The 25,163-nt window shown below is 54.2% G+C and overlaps 2 protein-coding genes and 1 long non-coding RNA gene across 3 annotated transcripts; 1 reads left to right on the plus strand and 2 right to left on the minus strand.

The window, feature by feature from the left end:
- The first annotated feature begins 709 nt into the window (after positions 1-709).
- On the plus strand, positions 710-18,516 carry IGSF22 (immunoglobulin superfamily member 22). The gene is made up of 22 exons (XM_028117730.1): positions 710-818; positions 2,796-2,927; positions 3,161-3,297; positions 4,438-4,537; positions 4,623-4,662; positions 4,869-5,043; positions 5,681-5,794; positions 6,290-6,452; positions 7,102-7,374; positions 8,378-8,662; positions 9,395-9,519; positions 9,637-9,778; positions 9,933-10,229; positions 11,323-11,625; positions 12,388-12,561; positions 12,856-12,984; positions 13,629-13,925; positions 14,574-14,662; positions 14,871-15,063; positions 15,781-16,080; positions 16,862-17,191; positions 18,446-18,516. Exons 1-22 carry the CDS (start codon positions 710-712, stop codon positions 18,514-18,516), a joined length of 3,978 nt encoding a protein of 1,325 aa, XP_027973531.1.
- TMEM86A (transmembrane protein 86A) lies at positions 15,475-24,306 on the minus strand. The gene is made up of 3 exons (XM_028117731.2): positions 24,150-24,306; positions 21,775-22,039; positions 15,475-21,409 (listed from the first exon to the last, which is right to left on the minus strand). Exons 1-3 carry the CDS (start codon positions 24,168-24,170, stop codon positions 20,973-20,975), a joined length of 723 nt encoding a protein of 240 aa, XP_027973532.1. The 5' UTR covers positions 24,171-24,306; the 3' UTR covers positions 15,475-20,972.
- Positions 15,475-24,318, minus strand: LOC114220037 (uncharacterized). The gene is made up of 2 exons (XR_003611504.1): positions 24,282-24,318; positions 15,475-16,057 (listed from the first exon to the last, which is right to left on the minus strand). It is a non-coding gene; the product is annotated as an uncharacterized LOC114220037 (long non-coding RNA).
- Positions 24,319-25,163: the final 845 nt, after the last annotated feature.

The raw sequence follows: 25,163 nt of genomic DNA on the forward strand, positions 1-25,163 counted from the left end.
ATTGTTTTGTTAACTATGCGATTGAATTACCGATTTTTTTTTAAGAAGTATAGGACATGACAATTCAACCTCTGTCTTTATCCAGTCACAAATGAAAGCAGAGCTGTAGACACAAGCTATCATCTGTCTCAGCATTCCACCAATGCCAGGGGTCCCCAGGGCTCAGGAGGAAAATCCCCAGCTTCCTTTTAAGGCCCACTGAAGTACGGCTTAGTCAGGAAGTTCCTTCTTAGGTCTGACTTCATTCCCTCCTGCTGAAATATCCAGCACCACCTCCCTTGTTCCATGTAGCTATCAATATGTATCCTCAGCTCCCCCTGGGCCTAACTTGGTTCCCTGGGTAAATCTAAGCCCTACATTCTCACCCCCTGAGACTTGAAATGGTTTGGGATTACTTGGTGGGGAGGTCAGGCCCACGGGTCCTTGTGACCATCCTGGGAAGGTGAGACATGAAGGGAGGAAAAGAGAGGCCAGAAAGAAGAGGCTTGCTGCCCTACTTCCCCTCACCCTCCCCTGTGCACAGCCATCTCCCCTTGTGTCCACCTGCCCTGTCCCTTCACACGCGCACACACACGCACACGCACGCACACACACACACGCACAGGCAAAGAATAACCTCTCTGGATCTCTCTCCTATTCCCTTCCTCGTCCTTCATGGCCTCACCCTCTCCCCGGTCCTCCCAGGTGAGTGCCCACGCCTGCTGTCACCATGACGACCATTCACCACCAGCAGATGCTGCAGGAGCACGTGTCCATGGAGTTCTCCAGCTCCACCACCCACATGCAGACCTTCTCCCAGACAACCAAGATTGCGGGAGGCAAGTAGAGTGGGTGGGAGGGCTGATCGGGAAAAGGGCAGCCTTTCTTCTTCCACATCCACTCCCTGGGTGGCCTCAGGCTTTGTGAGTGCCGGGGCCCCTCAGGAGCCCGAGCTACAAAGAGCAACCCTCTCCTAATCTGTGCTTTGATAAAGCTTCAGCCAGTGGGATGTTTACTCACAGATCAGATCTTCTGGAAAACAGCTTAGGAAAGTCAACCCCGTGAATGTGTATGAGTGATTGATGAGCTTAATTGCTTGAGGAGATAGGGTCACAGGCAGATGGATGTATCTCTGATGGCAGAATTGCAGGCACAGAGGAAGTCAGGGATCTAGATCTGAGTAATGCTGACCCTGCTCCACTTCAGAAATAGGAGATTTGGAGCCGTCAGTGGAGAGAGGATGAACACATAAACAAGTGACCTAAGCTTCCAGGCTCTCAACCCTTGGGGACCAAACTTGGGGGACAGCAGATCCAAGGGAAAGCTGAGAAATGGTCTCAGAGCAGAACAGATTGTTTTAGTCATGTCTCTGGTGGAAAGTGATTAAAAGATGGCCAGGGGCCAGGATATCCAATATCTCCTCCCAGTCACTGCCCCTCCCTCAAAGTCCTGGAGGGATAGAGTCCTTCCAACTCCTCTGTGCACAGGGGTCAGGGCCAGATGAACGCTCTATACCAACTCCTGCTGGTCAGTGAGGCAAGGCAAGGAGAACGGCTGGGACGTGAGACCAGAAGTTGAAAACTTCAGTGATTATAGCAGTGACTCTCAGCCCTGGCTGTACATTAGAATTATCTTAGTGTAGCAGGCAGAGAGGAAGGGGAATGAAAAAGGAGCAATACGGAAGTCTGACTCAACTGCTAAATCAGGTGTGTTTTTGTTTGTTTGTTTTTCAAGCTCTCCAGAGAGTCTAGCATGCAGCCAGAGTTTAAAACCACTGGCCAACAGGGTCCAGGCAGGGAATGTAAATGCAGAAAAGAGACAGAGGTGAATGGCAGAGGACATGCCCCACCTAGAGGGGCCCCCACTAGTCGCTGCCCACTGACCGTTGCCGTATGGGAGTATGAGCTCAGGGCTGAGAATTCAGAAATCTGAATTTTTATGTGAAATCTCTCAATTTTTAGATCTAGGGCTCCTTTTTGTTTAACCATTGACTAGGTCAAATAACACACATCTGCAGGTCAGGTGCAGCCAGCATACTTAAAACGCAGTTTCTTAAGACATTTTTCACATCTCAGTCCTTCAGATTAGCGGGGATAATGAAGGCACCTGCTTCACGGGGGTATTGCGAGGATGAGATAAAATAATCTCTGAAATGTGTTTAGCACAGTTCCTGACCCAAGGAAAGTGCTCGGTGAATCAGAGCAATTGTTTTTAACTGTCAGCTCACCAGCCAACAAGATTTTCTGTAGTTTATGCTGAAAATACAACTTTTCATTTTCCAAATATAGAGTTACCCTACCACATTGAATATGCTCTCTCAGATAAGGAGATGCCCACATAAAGCCCCTCTGGAGGGGGAATGTTTCCTGTCCCTCACTCAAAATTCACTACTACTCCCATAGCAATGAATGCTGAACCACAGAAGGACAGGGGGAAGGCCTACAGCAGAGCTCAACTAAGCTACCAGGCCTCCCAAGCAGAAAGCCCTGGCCCCTCTTAAGGCGACTGAGGGACCAGAACTTCCAGGAGAGAAGCCCAGGAGATCCAGAAAACCCCCCAAAATAAGTCTCCTTTTAAAAAAAAAAAAAAAATTAGGGCCCAATATTGTGGTCCAATGAAGGTAAGAGGAGTTGGCTCCCCCTGGTGTTCGAAATTTGCCATAACACAACGACCCACTGACTTAAGTCCTCTTTTCCTGGCCAAAGTCCCCGCGCTGGCCTAAAATGCTCCATTGTCCCGTAAAGAAAAGATCAGCCCTCCAGTCCTGGGCTGAGCTCTGCCTGGAGCCCATTCTGACCTCTCACCTGCCGCCACAGAGGAAGTTGTGACAAGGAAGTCCTCCAGCACGGTAGAGTTCTTCAGCTTGGTCACTCGAAGTTCTGACATCCCTCCAGGCGAGAGCGTCCCGGAGTTCGTAGAGAAACCTCAACCGGTCACTGCGTCTGAGGGTGCGTCACTCCCCGTGTCTCCTCCCCACGCCTCTAACTCCTTCCCGTTCTTTCCCAGTGCCCCAACCAGCACCACTACCCCACTGACCCCCAGCTGACGGACATCAGCCACGCCAGGCTGAGGGTCCCTCCCTGCCCAGGGCAGACGTGAGATCCCTGGCAGGAGGCAGGGTGCAGGCAGAAGGTCCGGCCTGGAGGCTAGGAGATGAACTTGCGTCCTGTGCCCACTGCAGGGGATAAAGCCGTGTTCCGAGCCCAGGTGCGGGGGAACCCCAAACCCAACATCTCCTGGAAGAGAGAGAGCGGCATCCCCATCAAGGAGTCGGCCAAGATGTTCTACGACAGCATTAACAAAGAGCATGTGCTGAAGGTGCGGGGACCCGAGCCAGAGATCCAGTTATGGATGAAGCCAGAGGCAGGGACCCCAGGGCATGCTGCAGCCCCCCTTGTGGACAAGAGAGCCACAACAGCGACCCAAGAACTGGGCCACGGGAAAAGAGGCTGTCATTGCCCTAGAGGAGGGGCAGGATAAGAGAAGCTGAATGAGGAGCTGAGGCCTTGCTAGAGTGAGCAGGGGACCAAACTCAGGGGCGAGGTGAAGCAGAACTAGGGCAAAGCCAAGGAGGGGCAGGCCCCACCAGAAGAGACCCAGCTGTTCCAGAGGAGAGAGAGCCAAAAGGGAAGAGAGGCCAAGTATGTGGTCCTCGCTAGAAGGGGCGGGGCTGTAGTGGGTGGAGCCAGGCTAAATTGGGGCAGGTAGGGACAGAGGGAGGAATGGAGCCTAGTGTTGTCGGGGTGAGGGCCGGGGTTCCTGGGCTCTTCAGGGGAGCCTTCCAAAAGACTCTCACCAAGGGCTGATCATCTTTAGATCTAACCAGCTTCTGCAACTTTTAGTTCTAGACCCTTGAGGAAAAGGAGGGATGGGATGTGCAGAGACCTGTCCCAATTGGTCCTGGCAGGACTTACCACTGTGAAGGGCAAAGAGCCTCCCCTCTCCCCCACAGACAGAACTCGGTTCCTTCTCTCATGGTCCCATTACTGACCCTCAGCCCCACATAGCACACAAAAGCTGCCCCAGGGTCCCCCTACGGGCCACCCCTTACACAAATCTATTCATTCAGCAAGTACCCTCTGAGGCCCCACTATGCTGTAAGTGCCATGCTGCAGGCACCAAGGCAGCCTAATTCACCAGTTTCCTCAGGCTCAGCCCAGTGCCCGGTACAGAGGAGTGAATATGTGTTAAAGGAAGGAATACCATCCCACTGATAGAAACTGCACATAGTTACAACTCAGCGGAAGTCCCTGTCTTCCAGCTCACAGCCAAGAAGAATCCCATGCAGAATCAGGCTACAAACACACACACTCACACTGACTACTACCTGGAACCTCCACATCATAGAGGCTGCTCAGTCCTCCACACACATGCCAACGCTCAGCTCCTCTCCCTTCTCACAGAGAGTCTCCCTGGGGTTCCCCCCCCCACCTCACTAATGGCCTGTCTCTGATACAGCTGGAGCCACTGACCTCCGATGACTCTGACAACTACAAGTGCATCGCAAGCAATGACCATGCAGATGCCATCTACACCGTGTCCTTGCTGGTGACAGAAGGTGAGCCAGCTCCCTCTCCTCCTGGCCTTTCCTCTTAGGGACCAGACTCCCCCTGTCTGACCCTGTCCATCTCTCTGGTCCTCAGGTCAAGAGAAAATGGATTTCAAAAAGATGTTGAAGAAGAGGTGAGGCTGGGAGGTCCCTCTGCCTGGGGTGCTGTCCCTCCACCTCCAGGCTAGGGATTCTTGAAGGCCTTTCAGCAGGGCCCTGAGTTAATGACCCAGGCTCCTAGAACCCATGAAGTAGGGAGGGGAATCTCAAGGTTGGGAGAGGCTCCCTCTGTCTTCAGAGGGAGGTGCTGAGTCCAAGCTTGGTACCCACCTCCTTGCAGGGCACCCCCTGCTCCCAAGAAGAAGCAGAAGAAGGGGATAGGTGAGAAAGAGATGTTGGAGATTCTGTCCAAGGTGCCCAAGAAGGACTTTGAGAGGGTCTGCATGGAATACGGTTTCACTGACTTCCGGGGGCTGCTCAGGAAGCTCAAAGAGATGAAGAAAGTGGAGGTGGAGGTCAGTGCCCATAGTGGGGCAGGGGTCTGCAGGCAGGGGTCTGGGTCTTTCCAGAAGGGCTAGTGCCTGTGTGTCCCCCGGTGGCAAGGCCTCTCCAGCCTGCATACACATGCTCAAAGGCGAGAGCTGGAAAGGAACTCACCTTCCTTTTACTTCTTCTCTCTCTGCTACCCCCTAATGTGCTTGCATGGACTTTGGAGTCAGACAGCCCTGGGTTCAAATCCCAGTTCTGCTGCCTTATTAACTATGTGAACATGGGCATCTCTCTGAACCTCATTTGCAAAATTCTCATTTGCAAAATGAAAATTCTACTTTCCTCTTTCATTTGTTTTTGTGTTGTCATCATTCATGCACTCAACCAACTCTCAATTATTAAGCATCTACAGTGGAATTAGAGGACTTATGTAATGGGCTCAGGTACATAGTGACTGTTCCGCAAATGGTGGTTCATTTCTCATCGTCTCCCCCTAAGTGTCGGAGGCTCTCAGTGGCAGGAAGTGGGGGGGAAGCATGGCTATCCAATCAGCCTAGTCATTTCTGCCCAGACCTTTAGGGGGTTCCTCCAGCATTGGGTTAACACACTGGTCAGGCCCCAGATGTCCCTGATGCCTGCCATTTTATCATCACAATCTCACAGACCATCCGGATTCTGAAGCCCCTGGAAGACATAGAGACCAAGATTGACACGACTGTGGTCTTTGACTGCATCATGGAGCTGAAGGACCCCAATGTCAAGATGATATGGATGAAGGTGGCCAGGGGTTGGGGGGCACCGAGGCAGGGCCTGCCCTGGCAATATCATTTCTTCTCTGTACCTCCTCCCTTCACAGACCCCCCTCATTATCCATCAACCAGGTCCTCTCTTCCATCCCAGCAAGAGGATGCCTCCTGGTACGGTTGAAACTGACTGGGAGCTGGGCTCTAGTCAGCTACTCCATCACTTTGCTTTTTGATTTGAGACGGTTACCTTCCTCTCTCTGTGTCTCAGTCTAGCCATCTGAAAAGGCTGGGTTAGGTAGTCCTGAAGGTCACATTAAGAGTTCAGGTCTCACAGGAAGCAGGGATCCTGGGTCCCGCTGAGCCAGAAGATAAGGCTAAAGAGATCTTAGGGGTCTCTGGTGTGTCTGAGGATCTTAGAGAGGTAGACATGGCAGCCTCCAGCTTAGGCTGGCCTTGGGGAATGAGGACCTCTGGAAGTCTCCTCTTAAAGTCCTTCATCAGCTTTTCTACCTTTTTTATGAGGCAGGGTAGTGAACCACTGAGGATCCAGTACTCCCTAGGCAAGTATGATGTGAAGCAGATGGGCACCAAGTACATGCTGATTATTACCAACGTGAACATGAACGATGCAGGCACCTACAGCCTGTCCGTGGGTGACAAGCGGATGAGAGCAGAACTCACAGTGCTGGGTATGAATGTGTGGGCATCTGGGGGACAAAGAGAGCCCAGTCAGGGTCAAGGGATGAAGAGCCAGGGATGGGTTCCATAGGGATGTGGGAGAGAGGACTGTGGGGCTGTGCAGTTGAGGACTGTATGCGGACGGACATTAGTGGAGGAGGGCAACATGGGGAGAGGACCATGAGATAATAAATGCCCTGGGGCAGCGTGGCAGCGTGGTTAAGTGCACAGTCTCCAGAGTTAGACTAGTGGGGCTCAAATCCTAGCTTCACTATGAGCTTGTGAGCTTGTGATTTGGGACAAGTTATTTAACTTCTATTTGCCTCAGTTTCCCCATCTGTAAAATGCGGAATAATAGTAAAATCTACCTATATGGGAACTGGATACATTAATATGTGCAAATTGGCTAGAAGAGTGCCTGGCACTTATCGAAAACTACGTAAGTGCTTTGTAAAATTGCTGTGTTAACATAACTGGGGAGGAGACCATAGGAACGTCATGGGAAAGGGTCACAAGCAGAATGAAAGGAAGGATGCTTTCCCCCAATTGTGGGCTACGGGAGGCCAGTGACCTCTGAATCTCCATGCCCCCTTCATCACCCCACCCCTCAGGAGAGACCAGGGCTGCAGCCTAGTGACTGCCCCTCCTACTCTTCCACAGATGAGCCCCTAAAGTTCTTGGGAGAGATGAAGCCAATGAAGGTGACAGAGCGCCAGACAGCTGTATTTGAGATCCGCCTCTCCAAGAAAGTGCCTAACTTTGTGTGGAAGTTCAACGGGAAGGAGCTGAAGAGGGACGAAAAGTATGAAATCACAGTGTCCGAGGATGGTCTGACCCACACACTTAAGATTAAGGACGCCAGACTCTGTGATGCGGGCGAGTTCTCTGCTGAGGTGGGGGACCTGGTACAGAAGGCCCAGGTCACAATTGACCGTGAGTGGTTGGGCCAGAGCTCGAGGGGTGGGCCTCATGCCACAGCCACCTCCATGTGGGCAGTCATCCATCCATCCACCCATCCATCCATCCACCCATCCATCCATCCACCCATCCATCCATCCATCTCTCCTTGCAAAGCCCTGTGATGGGTACTAGAAAGACAGAGGGTTCTCTTCACTAACTCCTAGTATAGTGGGGGAGGCAGGTGTGAATTAGAACATAAGTTCTCAAGCAAGGAGTCAAGACATGCTAGGGTCTTATTATCGGCTGGGAGATAATGGGTCAAGAAATTATTAGCCCTTCTGGCTCTAATCTCATATATTCTAGCATATCCCTTTTAACCACTTGCATTCTTATATGAGCAAGTTTGGAGAGTTACACATGATGGTGGGTACACCCAGAAGCATGCCACACATGTGAACCGCACTTGACACATATGACATGGAAACATCGAGGCTGTGATGGAGAGAGGCACAGAGGTTGTGGGAACCCAAAGAAGGGGCACTGCTAGGTGGTGATGCCATCACAGCCTTCAGAAAGGATGTGATGAGGTGATGGCCAAGCTACTTCTTTCCCAGAAGAACAAAAAAGGAGTTCAGCTTTCAGCAAATGGGAAAGAAGAGAGGAAATTCTCAGCAGAGAGAACAGCATGTATCAAGGCCCGGACACCAGAAAGACAGTGCAATTATGGCTGGAGTTCCAAAGTGGCATTAGAGATATTGACTGCCATGCTGTGAGGAGGTAAAAGTTGTTATCCCATTTTACATATGAGGAACCTGAGGCTCAGGGACTGAATGCATTGCATAGAGTCAGCTAGGAAGTAAGGCATAGAGCTGGGACTCTCCCTGCCAGTTACCTCTATGGGCCACATGTTGCACACAAACACATTCCATGTCACAGGTCTCTGTGTTTCTGGGACCAAAACGAGGAGCAAGGCGGCAGGTAGCTGCAGAAAAGGGATGTCAGGGTTGGGTGCAGATCCAGATCTATCTGTCCACAGGCATCCCCATCAAGTTTGTGAGAAACCTAAAGAACGTACGTGTGAAAGAGAGGAGCCGTGCATGCCTTGAGTGTGAGCTGACATCCAAAGATGTGACACTGCACTGGAAGAAGGACGGGCACCCTCTGGAGCGCAGCAGCAAGTACAGCATGAGCCATGAGGGCAAGCGAGCAGAGCTGGTCATTGAGGATGCACTGCTCAGTGACAGTGGCGAGTACACCGTGGTGGCCATGCAGGATGGAGACCCCACTGAATACTACAGTACTGCCATGGTCACCGTGGAGGGTATACACCCACCCTGTCAGTCCCCACTGACCAATCCCCCCCAATCCTGACAGCTCCCTACCATGGACACTGATCAGCCCCCTACTGACTCCAACCCTCCTCAGACCATGATCAGTTCCTACTTCCCCACTCTGACGACCCCCATCTCCCAAATTCTGACCATCTCCGACCTCCCAGGCCCCGAACATCTCTACCTCCTAGACCCTGATCATACCCCATCTCTCGAACTCTATCTGAAATCCCTTGACTTTATCCATCCTTCACTTTCAGACTCTGACCATCCCTAGCAGCCCTGATCATTCTATACTCCTTGACCCTGCCCAGCCCCTACTCACTAACCCTAACCATTCCCCACTGTCCCTGACCACCGTCAACTCCTAAAAGCAGTCTAGCATATCTAGCTCCGCTAACCACGCGCATCCCCACCATCTATTCCCCTTCTTCAGCTGAGCATCCCAAGTCCCCACTGACCATCCTCCGATGATAAGCCCCCCATTGGCCATTTCCCAATGCAACTAACTTTTCCCCAACCTCCCACCTACTTGCTCCAGTCCCCTCACTGACCATTCTCCAATCACCCAATGACCATTTCCAAACTTCCTGCTAATCATAAATTATTTTGATAGACACAGCACCCCTGCTCCTTCCCTTGGCCATGGCCACCAGCAATCTTCCCATGAGTCCTTTCCGCCCCCAGCACCCTAACCCAGCCCCTGCTCCCTTTCTCCCCAGAGCGTCTGGCCACAGTGAAGAGCGGGCTGTCTGACGTGCACGCGGCTACTGGGAACCCGGCTGAGCTGTGCGTCGTGCTAAACGATGAGAAGGTGGAGGGCGTGTGGCTGAAGGATGGCAAGGAGGTCTGAGGCAAGGGCTAGAGAAGGGGACCAAGGAGGGAAGGGGTTGACTGGGCATACATTCACACGCCCGCCCCTCGCCGTCGCCACCCCTCCCCCCCCCCCCCCCCCGCCTCCCAGATCACGGACTTGCCCGGCGTGCAGATCGTGAAGCAGGGTGCAGTGCACAAGCTCATCTTCCCCAATATGGGCCCGGAGCACGAGGGCAAGTACACATTCCGGGCCAAGGGCGCAGAGAGCGAAGCCTCGGTATTCATTGCAGGTGAGGTCACCACCCCCTAGAGGCAAAACTCAACGAGGCCTGGCCTGCCCATGTGCTCAGAGCTCTTCCCCCACCCCCCTGGGGTTCTCCTCCACCCCTTGTCGCCCTGGCCCCCATTCCTGCTGGGCGAGCCTGCCCTGCCGCCGCCCCACAGATCCTCCTACCATTGACCCGTCGGTGCTGGAGGCGCTGGGGGCGCACCCTGTGACTGTGAAGGTGGGCCACGCTGCGAACATCAAGGTGCCCTTCCGGGCTAAGCCACTGCCCAAAGTGACGTGGTACAAGGACGGCGTGGAGGTGACGGAGGAAGACCGTGTGACCATGGAGCGCGGGGAGGACCAGGCACTGCTCACCATTTCAAACTGCGTGCGTGAGGACAGTGGCATTATTCTGCTCAAGCTCAAGAATGACCACGGCACAGCCACAGCCCCTCTGCACCTCAGCGTGCTGGGTGAGGGCAGGACCCTGGCTGGGCTGGGCTGAGGGTACCTGCTGCTCAGCGCTGGGGGTGGGGATAGAGCTGGAGCTGGGGCTTGAGAAAGGGATTGCAGCCAGAAGCCCACTTTCTAACTTCCTAATTCTGTGGCCTTGGGCAAGTCAATGAACCTTCTGAAGCCTCAGTTTCTTACCTGCAACAGGATGACTTGGTGTTTTGTTAGTTTGTTTTTTGTATCTCTTTCAAGTGAATCTAAGGCACATAGCAGAGTGCACGACCACATAATAGACCTTCCAACGTTAAGTGTTGTCACTGACTTGAAGATGAGGACATGGTTGGAAGGTAGAAATGAAGTGAAAGAGGTGGGATTTAGGGATAGAAGTGAGGCTGGTGGGGAAGTTTTGGGGGTTGAAGTGAAATGAAGTCAGGGGAGGTGAGATACAGTTGAGGATAAAATGAGGTTGGAAAAATGGGAGGGGGTAGGAATGGGATTTGGGATGAGTCTAAACATAAGGCTAAGGAAAGAGATGAGCTGGCTTTAGTGAGCTCATAGCCAACACACACACACACACACACACACACACACACACACACACACACACACACACACACACACCACGCCATGAAGCTGTGGAGTGAGAAATTTGGGTTTCAATTCAATTCAGCAGCATGACTGAGCTCTTCTGTGTTCTCAGTGCTGAGGGCAGAGATGGAAGTGTCTCAGCAGTCTCTCAACCCAAAAGGGATGAAAACTAGCAGACATGTAATTATAACATAAGATAAACTATTAATACCAGAAAGCATTGGAGTTCTGGAAGCTGAGGGGAGGGGGAGATCTTGTCTGGAAGAAGACAAGGAGGGAATCCACTGAGGCAGGGGACCCTCAGGTCCCCAAGTCCCCCCAGTGCTAGGCAAGTGAGAGTCTCAGGGGGCCAAGGATCCAACTCTTTGGGCAAGTCTTACAAGGAGGGGCAGTGAACACAGAGAAGGGTGAGGCATCCACAAAGCTCAGAATCTAACTATCCCCCAGTCTGGCTGGACCTCCAGCAGGTGGGATAAAGCCTTTCTCATCCTTGGCTCCCATTCTGATGCTCTCTTCTGTCCTCAGACCGTCCCAAGCCTCCCCAGGGCCGGGTGGAGTTCCTGGAACTCTCGGGGAACTGTGTGCACATGAAGTGGAAGGCTCCGAAGGACAATGGCGGGCGGCCAGTGACACAGTTCATAGTGGAACGGAGGATGGTCGGCAAGAAGGCCTGGATTAAGATAGGCGAGGTGGACAGCAAATTCACGAAATTCTCCACCAACAAGGTGGAAGAGGGGAAAGCCTACCAGTTTCGTATCCTGGCGGTTAATTCAGAAGGAGTGAGCGACCCGCTGGAAACAGATGAAGTGTTTGCGGGAAATCCCATTGGTCAGTGAGATAGCCCCATGCTCAGTGGGAAAGTCAGGGGTCAGACAGTGAGGAATGCTAGCCTGTGGGGGAATTCCCTGGGGTCACCTCTGTAGCTATCCTATGAGACAGACAGAATCCAGAGTAGGAGCCGAACATCATCTTGGGTGGGAATTCTCGACTTTTCCCAGTCAGATCTCATGCACAACACACTCCCGTGTGTATATCCAGAAGTGCATTCAATTCCAGGGAAACGATTCCACTTGTTTCTCCATTCCAGAAATCATCCCAAATCCAAGTGGGAGTGATGTTACTTTAGAGATAACCTTGAATCTGTTCTAACTTTCCCCCAAAGAAAACCCTTGACAACATTGGCATTTTAATTATGAATGCTGATTAACTGCTTGCTGCGCTCCTCCCAGTTGGTCTCCATGTCTCCATGTGTCAAGAACATTAAGAACTGTGGCACTGAGAATGACACAGTTTGGGAGATTCGAGTTGGTGATTCTCAGTCTTGGCCACAGAGTAGAATCACCTGAGGTCTCGAAAAACATGCTGCTGACTGGCCTCCACCCGAGGCCAATTAAATTAAACTATCTGGAGGTAAAACCCGGACAGTGTCTTTCGGTGATGGTATTTTTTTTTAACTCTGCACTTGATCTTAATGTGCAGCCACAGTTAAGAATCATCAGGGTTTTCTCAAAGGAGGGAGCCAGAGATCAGCATAGGGTGGGCAACCGTCTCCATGCTCCCCCACCAACCTCTGCCCTCTGTCTCCCACAGAACCCCCTGGTCTTGCCTCCCAGCCTCAAGTGACTGATGTGACCAAAGAGGCCATGACCATCACATGGAATGCCCCTACCCAGGATGGGGGAGCCCCAGTGCTTGGCTACATTGTGGAGCGGAGGAAGAAAGGCAGTAACCTATGGGTGCCAGTCAACAAGGACCCCATCCAAGGTGAGGTCCTAGGGAGAGAGGCCCAGGAGGACCAAGGGAGGCTTTGCTGGGTGGACCCATGGGTCATCTCTTGGTGCCGTTTTTTATTTCCTCTGCCATCCCGTGGTGTAAACATTCATCAACTGGCCATACTTGGTTCCTCTCTCCCATCCTGCTGCCCTGAACATATTCTGTTCCCCAACTCCTTTGGGGGTTTTAATAGCATCCCATAACCCCCCCTTCCATGTCCTCTCAATCTATGGTCTCCCATCTCATGGACCCCCTGCCTCATGACCCCTCAAATTCCCATTTCAGACACCAAGTGCACTGTGGATGGTCTCCTGGAGGACACAGAATATGAATTCCGAGTTATAGCTGTGAATAAGGCAGGCCCTGGACAGCCCAGTATGGCATCCAGTTCAGTTGTAGCCAAGGACCCTGTCAGTAAGTAGGGGGCTGCCAAGCCCCAACACATAGTAGAATTAGCCCATTCAACGTAGACAGTGGATTTCTTCTCTGGGAAGGTCTAACAGGGTGACCTTACCACACAGTATCCACTTTCTGGGGGCTGCCAGCCTAAGAGAGGGACAGGATTCACACCCAGAAGAAAGCCAGCAAATAAAGATTGAGAGTCAGGGACAGCGAGGAGGCAGGGTGAGAAAAGAAAGTTATCAAACTCTCAGTATTTCCGGTTAGGTGAGGTGGTGGATGCGTATTTGAGGATTGGGTAGGGCTGTAGGGTAGATGGTTGGGAGGGTGCTGATTTAGGAGGTGAGGTGGGGGTACTGAACATGAATGGATGTGGTAGAGATGGTTGGGCTAAAGGCTGGAGTTTAGAATATAGGGGGATTGACGGTATAGGGTATGTTGAATTTGGAGGGTATTGACTTCAAGGGTGAAAGCGTTGATCCAGTGAGAGAATTGAATTTGGAGGTTGTTGAGTGTGCAGGGTTGGTGTGGAAAGTGTTAACTGGGAGTTGGAGGCAGAGGTGGTAGAAGTTAGGTTTTAGGAGTACTGAATGTGGGAACTGGGCATGGGATTGAGTGCAGAGGAGTCGGAAGGCTGACTGAATACCTGTGCCACCCAGAACCCCCAGGCCTGGTGCAGGGTCTGCACGTGTCTGATTCCTCCAACTCCAGCATCTCCCTGGCCTGGCGGGAGCCTGCAGAGGGAGACCCACCCTCTGGTTACATCCTTGAGATGCGGGCTGAAGACACCAAGGAGTGGTCCAAGTGCACAAAGATCCCCATCTCGGGCACCTGCTACACAGTGGGAGGCCTCACCGAGAGGCAGAAATACTTCTTCCGAATCCGGGCTGTGAACGAGGCTGGCGTTGGGGAGCCTGTGGAGCTGGAGGAGGGGATCCGTGCCATGCCACCACCAGGTGAGGATGCAGAGAGACCTGGGGTTTAGGCCCTAACATCCTGGCCCCATACTTTCCTCTCTGGACCTCATCCCACAGGGGAAAAGTGGGTGATGCTATGATTAAGAAGTCATCCATACTTGGGCGCCCGGGTGGCTCAGTCGTTAAGCGTCTGCCTTCGGCTCAGGTCATGGTCCCGGGGTCCTGGGATCGAGCCCCGCATCGGGCTCCCTGCTCAGCGGGAAGCCTGCTTCTCCCTCTCCCACTCCCCCCTGCTTGTGTTTCTGCTCTCGCTGTGTCTCTCTGTCAAATACATAAATAAAATCTTTAAAAAAAAAAAAAAGTCATCCATACCTGTGCCTAGACAGAGCTAGGGGTGACCTGTCCCCTCCCAAAAAAACGCCACTCACTGTATGCCAAATAGTACCTACTGTGTGCCAAGGGAGGTGTTAGAAATATAGGAACAAATAAGACACAGGACCTGGCCTGGAGTCTTACATACTAACAGGGGAAGATAAAGGGGGAACAACTAAATGCTTCGCAGTGTTGGGGCTGCCAGCTGTAGGTCTGACCTGTTGTGAGAGCATGGACAAGAGGCTGGGGAAGGCTCTGGGGGGAGGTTTAAAGCTGAGTCCATGGCCCCACCTCTGTCTCCTCCGTCTCACTCAGCTGCCCCCAAGTTTGACCTCAGTGCCCGGCTGAAGAGTCACATGGTGGTTCGCGCTGGGACAGCCCTCTGCATCCATGCTGCCTTCTCTGTGAGTCGTTCCAGACCCTGGCCCCCCGATGCCCTCCCCCACACTTAATGAAGATGGCTGCTCTAGCTATCATAATCTCTGTCTCTGCCCCTCGCCAGACCCCTGGCACTAGAGCCTGGCAGGAGACCCCTCAACAGTGGAGTGGGAGAGGGCCTGCCCTCAAATATCACCTGGGTGACCCCAGTGCCAATCTCCTGTCACCACGCAGGGCTCACCCCCACCGAACGTGATCTGGCAGAAAGATGGCATCCCCACCAAGGGCCGGGAAACCATCACCAAGGGCAAAAACCACTCCCAGTTCCTCATCAACAGCACCAAGCGCTCCGACTCAGGGGTGTACCGCATCTTGCTCCAGAATGAGTTTGGAGAGGCATACTATGACATCCACGTGCGTGTGGCAGGTACGACAGCGGGTGGAGGCCTCGAGAAGGCATCCTTGCACACACTCCAAAACAGAGCTCCCCACTGCTGCTCGAGTTCCTGACACCGTAAAGTCATGCCTGAAGGTAGTAAAGGCTTCTCTGGCGCCACAGAGCCAGACGTTATTGGCCTTTGCCTCGATGGGGAGGTTTGTTTCCACTTTTTCTCAGTGTCCGGAAGCCCTAGAGGCATTGAACTAGGACCAGACCCTTGTTTCAGTTTCTGCACTCGTATCTGGTGAGCTTCGGGGGCATATATGCAAGGTATGGTTGGCAGAGAGAGAGAGCAGAAAATGAGTGGGAGGCAGGAGGGACAGGAGGAGGTGAGTCCGTTAAACCTGGAGTGAGCTCATAGTGAGGGCTAGAAGCTTTATAATCAAGCCTTAAGCCCTCTAGGGATGAAGGGATAAACTTTTATTGAACAGTTACTATGTGCCAGGCACTTTACTCAACATTTTCTGTGGGAGTTATTGTTAGCCCTATTTTGCAAATGAGGAAATGGGTCTCAGAGTTTACAGGGCTGGTAAATGGCAGAGCTGCACCTCAGAAAGTTCTTTCTGACTCCGAAACACCAGCGGCCTGAGACTCAAAGAAGAGACATTCCCCATTCCATCTTCCATGGGGCTTGGCAGGCGGCTGGGCTGGGGCACAAGTCTTCAGGCCCCCAAGGGTGGCTGACGGACCTTGTGGCTGTTCCAGATTTTCCGCGGCCACCCACAAACCTACAGCTGTTTGAGGAGGTCCCCAACACAGTGACTCTGACCTGGAACCACAGCCCTGACGTGCAGGAAGACGGCGAGGCCCACTACGTCATCCTGAAGCGGGATGCCAGTACCGCCACCTGGTTCACGGCAGCCGACCGCGTCTTCAGCAACAAGTACACGGTGACAGGGTTACTCCCCGGCAGGAAGTACTACTTCCGAGTGGTGGCCCGCAACGAAATCGGTGACAGCGACCCGCTCGACTCCAAGGATACCTGGCTCATCAACAAGGACAAAAGTGAGTGTTGGGGGACTCGGGGGTTTGGGTTATATCCCCGATGGCAGGGAGGACATAGGCGTTGCCAGGGGTACCCAAGACTTGAGGTAAAATCTGAGAACCGCTGAGGTGGAAAGGTTAACGTCAGGGATGCTGGGAAGAAAAGTAGCGACCCTGAAGCCCAGAGGAGATACTTTCTGGGTACTCTGAGGGGTGGGGGTGGGGAGGTGCCCTTGCGGTCGGGGATGACAGGGAAGGCGGGCGGTGTGCAGCTGATCCGCGGCCCTCGGAGCCTGGGGGGTCCACGGGGGTGAGGGTTGGGAGGGTCTCCGAGGGTGACATCTAGGAAGGGAAGGGGTTAAGGGTGGGGATAGGGTCAGGGAAACTTGAAATGAGCTAAGTGGAGGCGAGGCTAGATCCTGGAGGCTGAGATGACGCTGGGGAAGGCCTGGATGGGCAGTTAACAGCCGGGTAACAGCTGGGGCCGGAAGCTGGCAAGAACTTAGGACTCGCACGTCTGGAAAAGCGTAAAAACCCCCGCGCACCTGGCTTTGATCGTGGAACCGTGGAGTGACAAGGGGTGGGAGGGTGGCGGAAGGAGAACCTCGGGCACGCCAGTGTCAAGTCGGGGCCCCAGAGTTGCTAGCGCGTGGGAACGTAGCCCAGGCCACCGGGGCTCGGGGCTCGGGGCCCGGGGCTCTCGGGGAGCTGGGTCTCCGGGGCGCTTTCGGAGCTCTCAGCGGGCGGGCGGCGGCTGGGGTCCCGGGCGTGCTCACCGCCCGCCGCGTCCCGCCCCGCGCAGTCGAGGACCTGAGCGCCCAGCTGAAGCCGTACCAGCAGAAGGACTGGCGCCACGCGCCGCGCTTCCTGACCCCACTCAAGCCGCACACGGTGCTGCGCGGCCAGGACTGCACCATGACTTGCGCCTTCCTTGGGAACCCGCGGCCCACGGTGACCCTCTACAAGAGTGACGTCAACATCACGGCCAACTCCAAGTTCTGGTACAACTCCACCAGCGGCGTCTGCACGATCGTCATCCCCACCTGCACGCTCAAGGACAGCGGCGAGTTCAGCGTGCTGGTGGAGAATGAGCTGGGCAAGGACCGCAGCAGCTGCACGCTCACGGTCTACGGTGAGGGCACCGGGCCGGGCCGGCTGGGGGTGGGGAGGCGTCCCTGCGGCCCACCTGGTCCAGAGGCACAAGATGGCCATCTCTTGGCGCCGTTTTTTATTTCCTCTGCCATCCCGTGGTGTAAACATTCACCAACTGGCCATACTTGGTTCCTCTCTCCCATCCTCTGGATGTCATTTGTTATGTGCCTGGCCCCTGCAGACTTGGGAGTTTGCAATCCCTCAATAGACTGTAGTTTGCAGCCCTTGGTGGGCCTAGACTTGCCTTTGAAAAAGATACCGGTGATAAGGCCTAAACCAGACTCACCAGTCACCATCTCTGTGGCAGGGTTCTGGAGGGAATTTTTATGTTTACAAGATTTGACAAGGGATTCTGATACACAACCAAGACCGAAAACTACTGGTCTAGGATAAGGATAGATGGGAAGTACAGATGGGGGAAAGACTGAAGGGAACCTAGTGGAGAGCCTTCCTCTGCACAGGTGTGCCACACCTCCGCTCAGGTGCGTCCATGTAGGGGAACTATCTTATTTCTTCCTACACACTCTACTATCTTCACAACTACACAGCAAGGAGCATGAACTCTCGAAATGCAAAGCTGACCTGCCCTGCTCCCTTCTTGCTTTAACTCCCTAACTTTTCCATGATCCTTTTGAGAAAACCCCAGCCAGCAAGGCTCCTCCTCACATCTACTTCTCCAGCCTCATCCTCTGCCACTCCCTGAACTCTCCATGGCAGTCCATTGGTGTCCTGTTGTAGGTGCCTTTCTTTGGGGCAAGTGCCACGCCCTGTCGCTGTCTCTCTCAAGTACCCAGCTAGACGTCTGGCACTGAGATGGTGCCTCCCTAGTGGCAGCGGAACTGTGTGACAGAAGTAGGCCAGGGAAGGCCTGGTGGGAGACATCCAGCTTTCATTCCACAGCTAGAGAAATCCCTGGCAACTTAATTCTGGTTGTAAGCACGTGGGCCCAGAGCCCTGGCTCCACCGCTGTCCAGCCGTGTGACCTTGGCAAACCACGCTGAGCCTGCTCTCTCATCTGTTCCTTAGGGCTGTTCTGAGGCTTAAATGAGATAGTGCGCAGAAGTGCCTGGCGCGATGCTTGGCAAATATTAAGTGCTGAATAATTGGTAGCTCTTGGCCCCATACACTCAGCTGACCTTGGGAGACTGGGGCCTTAACTGTAAGTCCAGCAATTTAGAGTTTGCCTTCCTCCTAGCAACATTAACACTGACAAATACTTGTTTTGCTCTTTCAGACAAAGATGACAAGTCCATTCTAGCATCAGTCACTGAAAGTCTGCAGAAGAAGTCAAAGTACCTTATGTGAGCTCCGTCCCGGCCCAAGCATCAGGAGGACGTTGGGATGTGTGGTTTCGGGGCCTATCCTGTGTGTGGCCCCAGTGAGGGCAGCCCCCGTTTGCTCTCTGGTGCTTGTCAGTGTAAACAGTCCACGAAGGCATGGGACAATAAATTGACTAAGCTCACCCCTGCCTGTTCTTGAGGGTGATGTGCAACAGGGACCAAGGACATGGACTTGGGAGTGGATGGGGACACACGGAGCATGGACTCCAAGAGTTTAGTCCAAACCCACTCACACTGGGAGTGAGCAGCCCCTTCTAGACTGGACCTTGACATGCCTCCCCCCTCCTCTGCAGCCACACTGCACCCTCCTCTCCCCTCAGGGCAAGGGAGAGCAAGTCTTAGATAGGCTTCATCCTTCTTCAGGTACCCCCCTCCCATTTCTTCACCAGGTAGATCTGTCCTCAGAGTTTTGGGGTTTGAGGGGATCAGGGCCTTGCCTCTTTAGTGCCCAGGATTCCCACTATTTCAGAATTAGTGCATCTCAGAGCTAGAAGGAACTGGTCATCCAGCTCACTGGGTTTCAAACTTAGGTTTTACAGCAGAATTCTCCCTTTAAAAAAAAAAAATCATAAGAAACTACTGGACATCAAACAAGGATGGGGGGGTCTCTGAGCCTCCCTCCTCAACTTATTCTTTCACTGTCCCCCACCAGGTATCTCTGTAAAAATCCTAGTTTGGAAATCACTAATTCACCCATCACCCACACGGGACTGAGCCTCCTCCTCTATCCAGTCCCCACAACTCTACAACCTCTCTACTACGGGCATATTCACCACCACCCAAGGCTTCCCTTTCTGCTTCTGGGTCGGGACACTGCCCATTAAGATGCAAATGCCCCTGGAGTGGAGTGACTCCACTCCATTGTTTCGCCAGGGCTTCCCATCTAAAGTACAAATCAACCAATCTACTCTCCCTCCTCCCTGCTGTTTAACTGAGCCCACAGGCCAAGGAGAGAGGAGAGGCTTGAAGGGAATCTGAATCATTTTGGAGCAGGTAGCAGGTCTGGGAGGAGGTGGGCAGCAGCAGAGGACACTGGGTAACTAAGACTTACCAAAGGAGGCCAGGCACCCGTGCGCAGGGCAATGTATCAAGGAGAAACTTGGATGGTGGTAAATCCGACCCATCCCCCATCCTCCTGAACTACATCCTCACCCATACACGTGACCGGGGAAGTGAGACCCACTCCAACCAGCACCGTGTCACCAGAGCCAGGGAGCCAGCCTGGCGCCAAGATGCACTGGCCAGGACTGTGACCCAGGCTGTAAGGACATCCAGGGCCCCTGGCACCATGTCCCACCCCCTCCTCTCCAGGACAGCCACATGCCACACAGGCAGACAAGCAGGAGAGACGATGGCCCTTGGTTTTTATTTTTTTTTTCACGTGAGCAGCAAAGGATGGAGTTGTCCCATCCTTGCTCCTTTTGCATTGAATATGCCTTAGGTCTTATGACCCTAGAATGTCATTGGAGCCCCCTCCTCTGGCTCCCAGTGCAGAAGGGGCAGAGAGGAAAGCACTGATGGAGGCAGGGTGGGGTCCCAGCTCTCTAAGCCAGGCTCAGCACCCCCTCAGCAACTCCCTGAGGCCCTCTCCCTTGTAAGACTTAGACAGCAGGACAGAGACAGATGGCAGAGTCAGACATAGACTGGGAGACAGACCACACACACACATGGAGTCCCATGCACAGACACAAATACAGGCTGGCCCCTTCCTTTGGCATGGTTCACCCTAGCCCTGGGGATAGGGTCTAAGGGTGGTGGTGGTGGGCCTGCACTCTGGGCTAGCCTCTGAGAGGGATGGGGCCAACTTGAATCCTTGGGAACCCAAGCTCCCAGGCCAGTGAAGTCCCCAGTCTCGCCTACCTGGACAGACACCCCTTCACCTTCCCACCAACACTTAGAAATTGAGATTGTTCAAGTAACAAGGATAGATGAAGGAAAGGGAGACTCCATTCTCATCCAATCTTCCCAACTAGGGGCCTGCAAAAGGGGCTTCAAGCCCTGGGCTTGGGTCATCTCAGCTCAGATTTCTCCTCTCTTCCCTCAACTCTGTGCAGATCAGAAAGACTGGGAGTGGGTGAGTCAGACTTTTCTATCTAGAAGAAGTGGGGCGAGGGGAGACAAGACTCTGAGCACCATCACCCTCCAGAGGGGTTTTGACAGTCCCGATGGGGTTAGAGGTGGGGAGATGTCTGATTTCAGCTCCAGCAAGGAGAATGAGGCTGGCTCTTTTTAGCTCTCAGAATTGTTCTGGACTGGCTAGCTTTGCTAGAGAGATCCCTTTCCTGCTCAGCCCCTCAAACTTGTACATTTCCCGGGTGGTATCTGCTGCCCCAGGTTAGGCCTACAGCCATCCTGACCCAGTCCTTGCGGGTTCTGGATCCCTGCCCCAGGAGGAGAGAGGGGTAACTAGCCCCTGGCCTCTCAGTTGGCCTTGCTCGGTCTGTAGTCTTCCAGTGGCTCCCGGCTCTCAACAGCTGATAGGGCAACAAGCATCTGGGCAGCATAGTAGGTGGACATGATGAGTGCCCGTGAGTAGGGCACGGGGAAGCAGAACTTGTTGAGGGCGATGGTCAGGTCTGAGATGATAAAGAGCAGCGCACCGCTGCCTGCCGCCAGCTCAGTCCAGCGCCAGGCTGCCTCGACCAGCCGTAGTCCTGCCATAGCCCGCCAGCCCATGAAGCCGATGAGGGCCACGTAGACCCCCACCAGACAAGTGAAGGCACCTGAGAGGCACGGGTAGAGAAGAGCATAACACAGGCCCGAGAGCACTGCCATCACCAGACCTGTCCGCAGAGCCAGTGGCCGCATGCCAAAGGCCGAGGCGTAGAGCATGTGGGTCACAGCAAACATCAGCAGACCTAGGAGTGAGAGAGGATGAGGGGATGCTGAGGGCAGGTTCGGGGGACTAATGAGTAACAGGGCTGGGGTAGGAGGGGAGTGCTGAAGAAAACCCAGGAGCTTTTCCGGGGAGTATCACGAGTGGGAGGAAATCCACAGAAGTAAAGATACACCCTCCCTTCCCCTGAGAAACTCTAGAACTGATCACCAGATCATCTAGATGCAAGGTAATCCTCCAACAAGGGCCCCACAGTCTTTGGCCTCAGAAACCCTCAGATTCCCCGTATTCTTGTTCAAAAGCTCCCTCGCCCAAATCCTCGGCCACCTAAGACCCTCTGGCACCCAGCCCCAGGATTCCTCCCAGATAGCTACTGGGGCAACTGACCGTGCACAAAGTAACCCTGGTCCTGCCAGATGAGGAAGGCATCACCTAGAGCGGAGAAGACGAGCCCCGCCAAGATGCGGGTGGCACTGGGATGGGCCAGCAGGAATCCTAGGCCATGGGCCAGAAGGAAGAGCCAGAGGCAGAAGATGGGCAGGCACTTGATGAGGGCGCTGACCCACGATGGGCTGGACAAGGGCAGCCAGAGCACAAAATACACGCAGGTGGCCTTGAAGAAGGGCACCAGCTTGGGTCCCTCACTCTTCACCTGGAGGACACAGGACAAGGGAAGCACTCAGCACTCGGGGCTCAGAAGCCCATAGAGGTGTTCCGAGCCAGCACCCTCAACCCAGACATATACCACCCCAGAGCCAGACCCACCTCCCAAGTAGGGAGAATTGACACACAGAAAGCCAGTTTGGCCTGCCCCAACCAGCCAGCAGAGTATGAACATTCCCATCATCACCCTGAGGCTTAACTGATTAGGCAAGGGAAGGGCTCCACTGTTCCTGCTGCCCATGGGCATTCTTGGCCCAAAGCAGGACCGGAATGGTCACTCGCTGGGCAGAAAACAGATCTTGGGATAAAGTCCCCTCCTGCAGGCAATGCTTCTCCCTTTCTGGCTCCTCCCTGTCCCTCCCCAAAACCCCTTTAACCCCTCTCTGCCAGCATCAGCCACCAGCTGTCTGGAATGAAGCGGAGTCAGCAGGAAACCACAGAGACGCCACAACTGGCCAACTCGTGATCCTCCGCGGTGGGGCCAGGGCACAGGCTTAGGGCCCTGGCAACACCCGGTGAGTGCCAGGAATGTGTGAGGGTGGGCCCTCGGCCCCCACAGGCTCTCTCCTTGGCCAGCCTGCTCTTCAGCCTTCGTTCCAGCTGCCCTGAAAGGTACCAGCCTCAAGGTACCATCAAGAGCAAGGAGAGGAGATAGGGATGCTGGCTAGAGAACCATTTCAGGGATTGGGGAGTTGAAGGGGCAGGGTGTCTCTTGGTCAGTCTCATTTCCCAGAGAACAAGAGCAATTCAAGAGCTCATCAAAAAGAGAGGAAGGAAGCAGGGGAGGGGTTCTCTTTCCAGCTTTTGATCTGAAGCCAGCAGACTGGCTGGGAGGAGATGTGGAACTGAGGGGGGGAAGTTAGAGCAGCTGACTCGGCCTCAGCCAGATTAGGAGGGAGGGCAGCTAAAGCAAGGTGTGTCCAAGGCCACTTCAAGTACTCTCCAAAGCTGAGGGAGGGGGCTACTGCAGATATTCTGAATCTGTGATCCCCTGAAGCTCCTTTTTTTGGGTTTCGGGGACAGGGTCTCTGTGGGTGATCCAGAACTGCTGAGGTTCCCTGTATACACACACTCTGCCCAAAATGATTGTGACTCTGGCTGGGTGAGCTGTCCAGCACAAGGCTCTGGGAACACACTGATTCCCAGACTGCCGGGTACCTGAGGACTGATCAGACTGTGATGAAGGAGGCTGGGAAGAGGCAGATGGGTAGGTCCAGGGTCCAAGCCTGCCCTTGCTCTGCCAGGGGTGAGAGCAGGGAGAAAAGATGACTAAGTCCCTTCTTACGGAGATCTGCTCCATCCAGGCTCGTCAGGGTAGGGGCATGGGTAGAGGAGGAGATGAACAACCCCACAGTCCCCAGTTCTCTCCAGCAACCACCTGCCAGTCCTTGGAAGCATCAACCTCTGCTCCATACCCCTCCCCCAGCCCCATATTTCCTATAGGGGGAAACAGGCCGTAGTAGTAGTAGCTGGTGAGACTTTGACAGAGAGAATCCAACACTAGAAGAGGAAGGGTGGGGAAGAGACAAAGGTTCGAGTTGAGAAAGTCTGAATAGGGGGAGATGGCAAGAGAGAATGACCCCTCTTCCTCCAGCGCATTACCAACGCTGCCTGGACTTAGGGGCGTCCCCTCCCGCGCCCCAGGCTTGTTTATAGGATGAGGAACGCCAGGAAACAAGTTTGGGCCAGGATTCCCAGGAGGTCCCAGTAACCTTCCTGCCCTTCCCCGCCCTCTCCCACGCCTCCCTGTGGTCTGCCCACGCAGAACCTGGCGGCCAGTCGCTGTCCCCTCTCTCCCCGGCAGCCACCCCGCCGACCCCCGTCAGACACACAGACATCAACAAAGTCACGCTTCCGAGTCACGTGCCCACTGTCTTCCTCCCTCCCGCCGGCGGCGGGCAGGGGCTGCGTGGAGGAGGGGCGCCACGGGTCCCGACTGCGGGGGCCCTTGACAGCGCCCGCCTCCCGCCCGGGGACGCCGACCGCCGCGGGATCCCTGCCCTTCCTCGGCCCCCGACGGCCTGGCCTGCCGCAGCCCAGTCCCCAGGCCGGTGGGCTCCGGCCGCGCCGGACACTGGCTCGCTCGCTCGCTCACTCACCACAGTGACCGGGGACACCATGGCGGCAGCGGCGGCGGCAGCGGCTGACACTCCGCTCTGGGCTGCAGCGGCCAGGACGTGCCCGCGGCCAGGTGAGCAGGCGAAGACAAAGCCTAGGGTGACGGACAATACCTCCGGCTCGCCGGGCGGTCGGATTCCTGTCTGCGATCCCCGCCACGTCACAGCACACAGCGCCAGTGAGAGCGCTGGAGGCGGGGAGGCGGGGCGTTCGAGGCCCCGCCCCTCCGGGAACGCGGGCCAGCGCACCCCGGAACGTGACTGTTACCCCAGAGTGAGGGCCGAGCTTGGGCTGAGAGTCAAACACATTCCTGTCGTGGGCACACGGCTACACACATCTTCTCATAACCTGGGGATAAAAAGCTGATTCCCTTCAGCCTTTAAACACGCAGTTCACACGGACATAGTTACGATTAGACCCACAACCTTCATTGTGTACAAACACACAACCAAATGGACACACAATCGTCAGCGTACATACCATCTTCAACATGAAAAGAGACACATCAATAGGTCCACAGCAGCCCATAGACTCACCGTCCTCACATATATACAAACATATACAGAATCACAATTACCCCTAGGCGTCACACAAGTCCGGAGACACAAAACCAGCAGCGGCAGGTCGACACACATCCTTCGACTTCAAAAGAGACACAGAGACAAGCCCGCAGCAGCTTACAGACCACAAATACTTCATTGCCCTTAGGCACGTGCCTCTCATAGCTCAGAGACAACTAACTGTAGCATAAGAACACATCAGGGATGACAGGCAGACGTGAGCATACTTAAGGACCCACACGAGTGGGAACTAACTTTGCCAAAATCCGGTTTAGGCAGCTTGAATGTCGAGATTACAGAGACTAAAGGGACACAGGCACATTTGGAACCGGCCTCATCAGAATCATGGGAATTAAATGGGTGGACCGGTAAACTGTCAAATGCACTGCGATCTCCGTCCAGTTTTGCCAGGTCCACGTTGGGTGACTGGGTGAA

The sequence above is a fragment of the Eumetopias jubatus genome, unplaced genomic scaffold (genome assembly GCF_037043125.1).
Source record: "Eumetopias jubatus isolate StellerSeaLion01/CBP00866 unplaced genomic scaffold, mEumJub1_p1.0 scaffold_13, whole genome shotgun sequence".
NCBI lineage: Eukaryota > Metazoa > Chordata > Mammalia > Carnivora > Otariidae > Eumetopias > Eumetopias jubatus.

Coding starts and splice junctions, on each gene's coding strand:
- IGSF22 (XM_028117730.1), top strand. CDS start 710: ATGACGACCATTCACCACCAGCAGATGCTGCAGGAGCACGTGTCCATG. Junction 14,663..14,870: donor GCATCCATGCTGCCTTCTCT/GTGAGTCGTTCC, acceptor GTCACCACGCAG/GGCTCACCCCCACCGAACGT. Junction 16,081..16,861: donor GCTCATCAACAAGGACAAAA/GTGAGTGTTGGG, acceptor CGCCCCGCGCAG/TCGAGGACCTGAGCGCCCAG.
- TMEM86A (XM_028117731.2), bottom strand. CDS start 24,170: ATGGTGTCCCCGGTCACTGTG. Junction 22,040..24,149: donor TGGTGTCCCCGGTCACTGTG/GTGAGTGAGCGA, acceptor TGTGTCCTCCAG/GTGAAGAGTGAGGGACCCAA. Junction 21,410..21,774: donor CCAGGGTTACTTTGTGCACG/GTCAGTTGCCCC, acceptor TCTCACTCCTAG/GTCTGCTGATGTTTGCTGTG.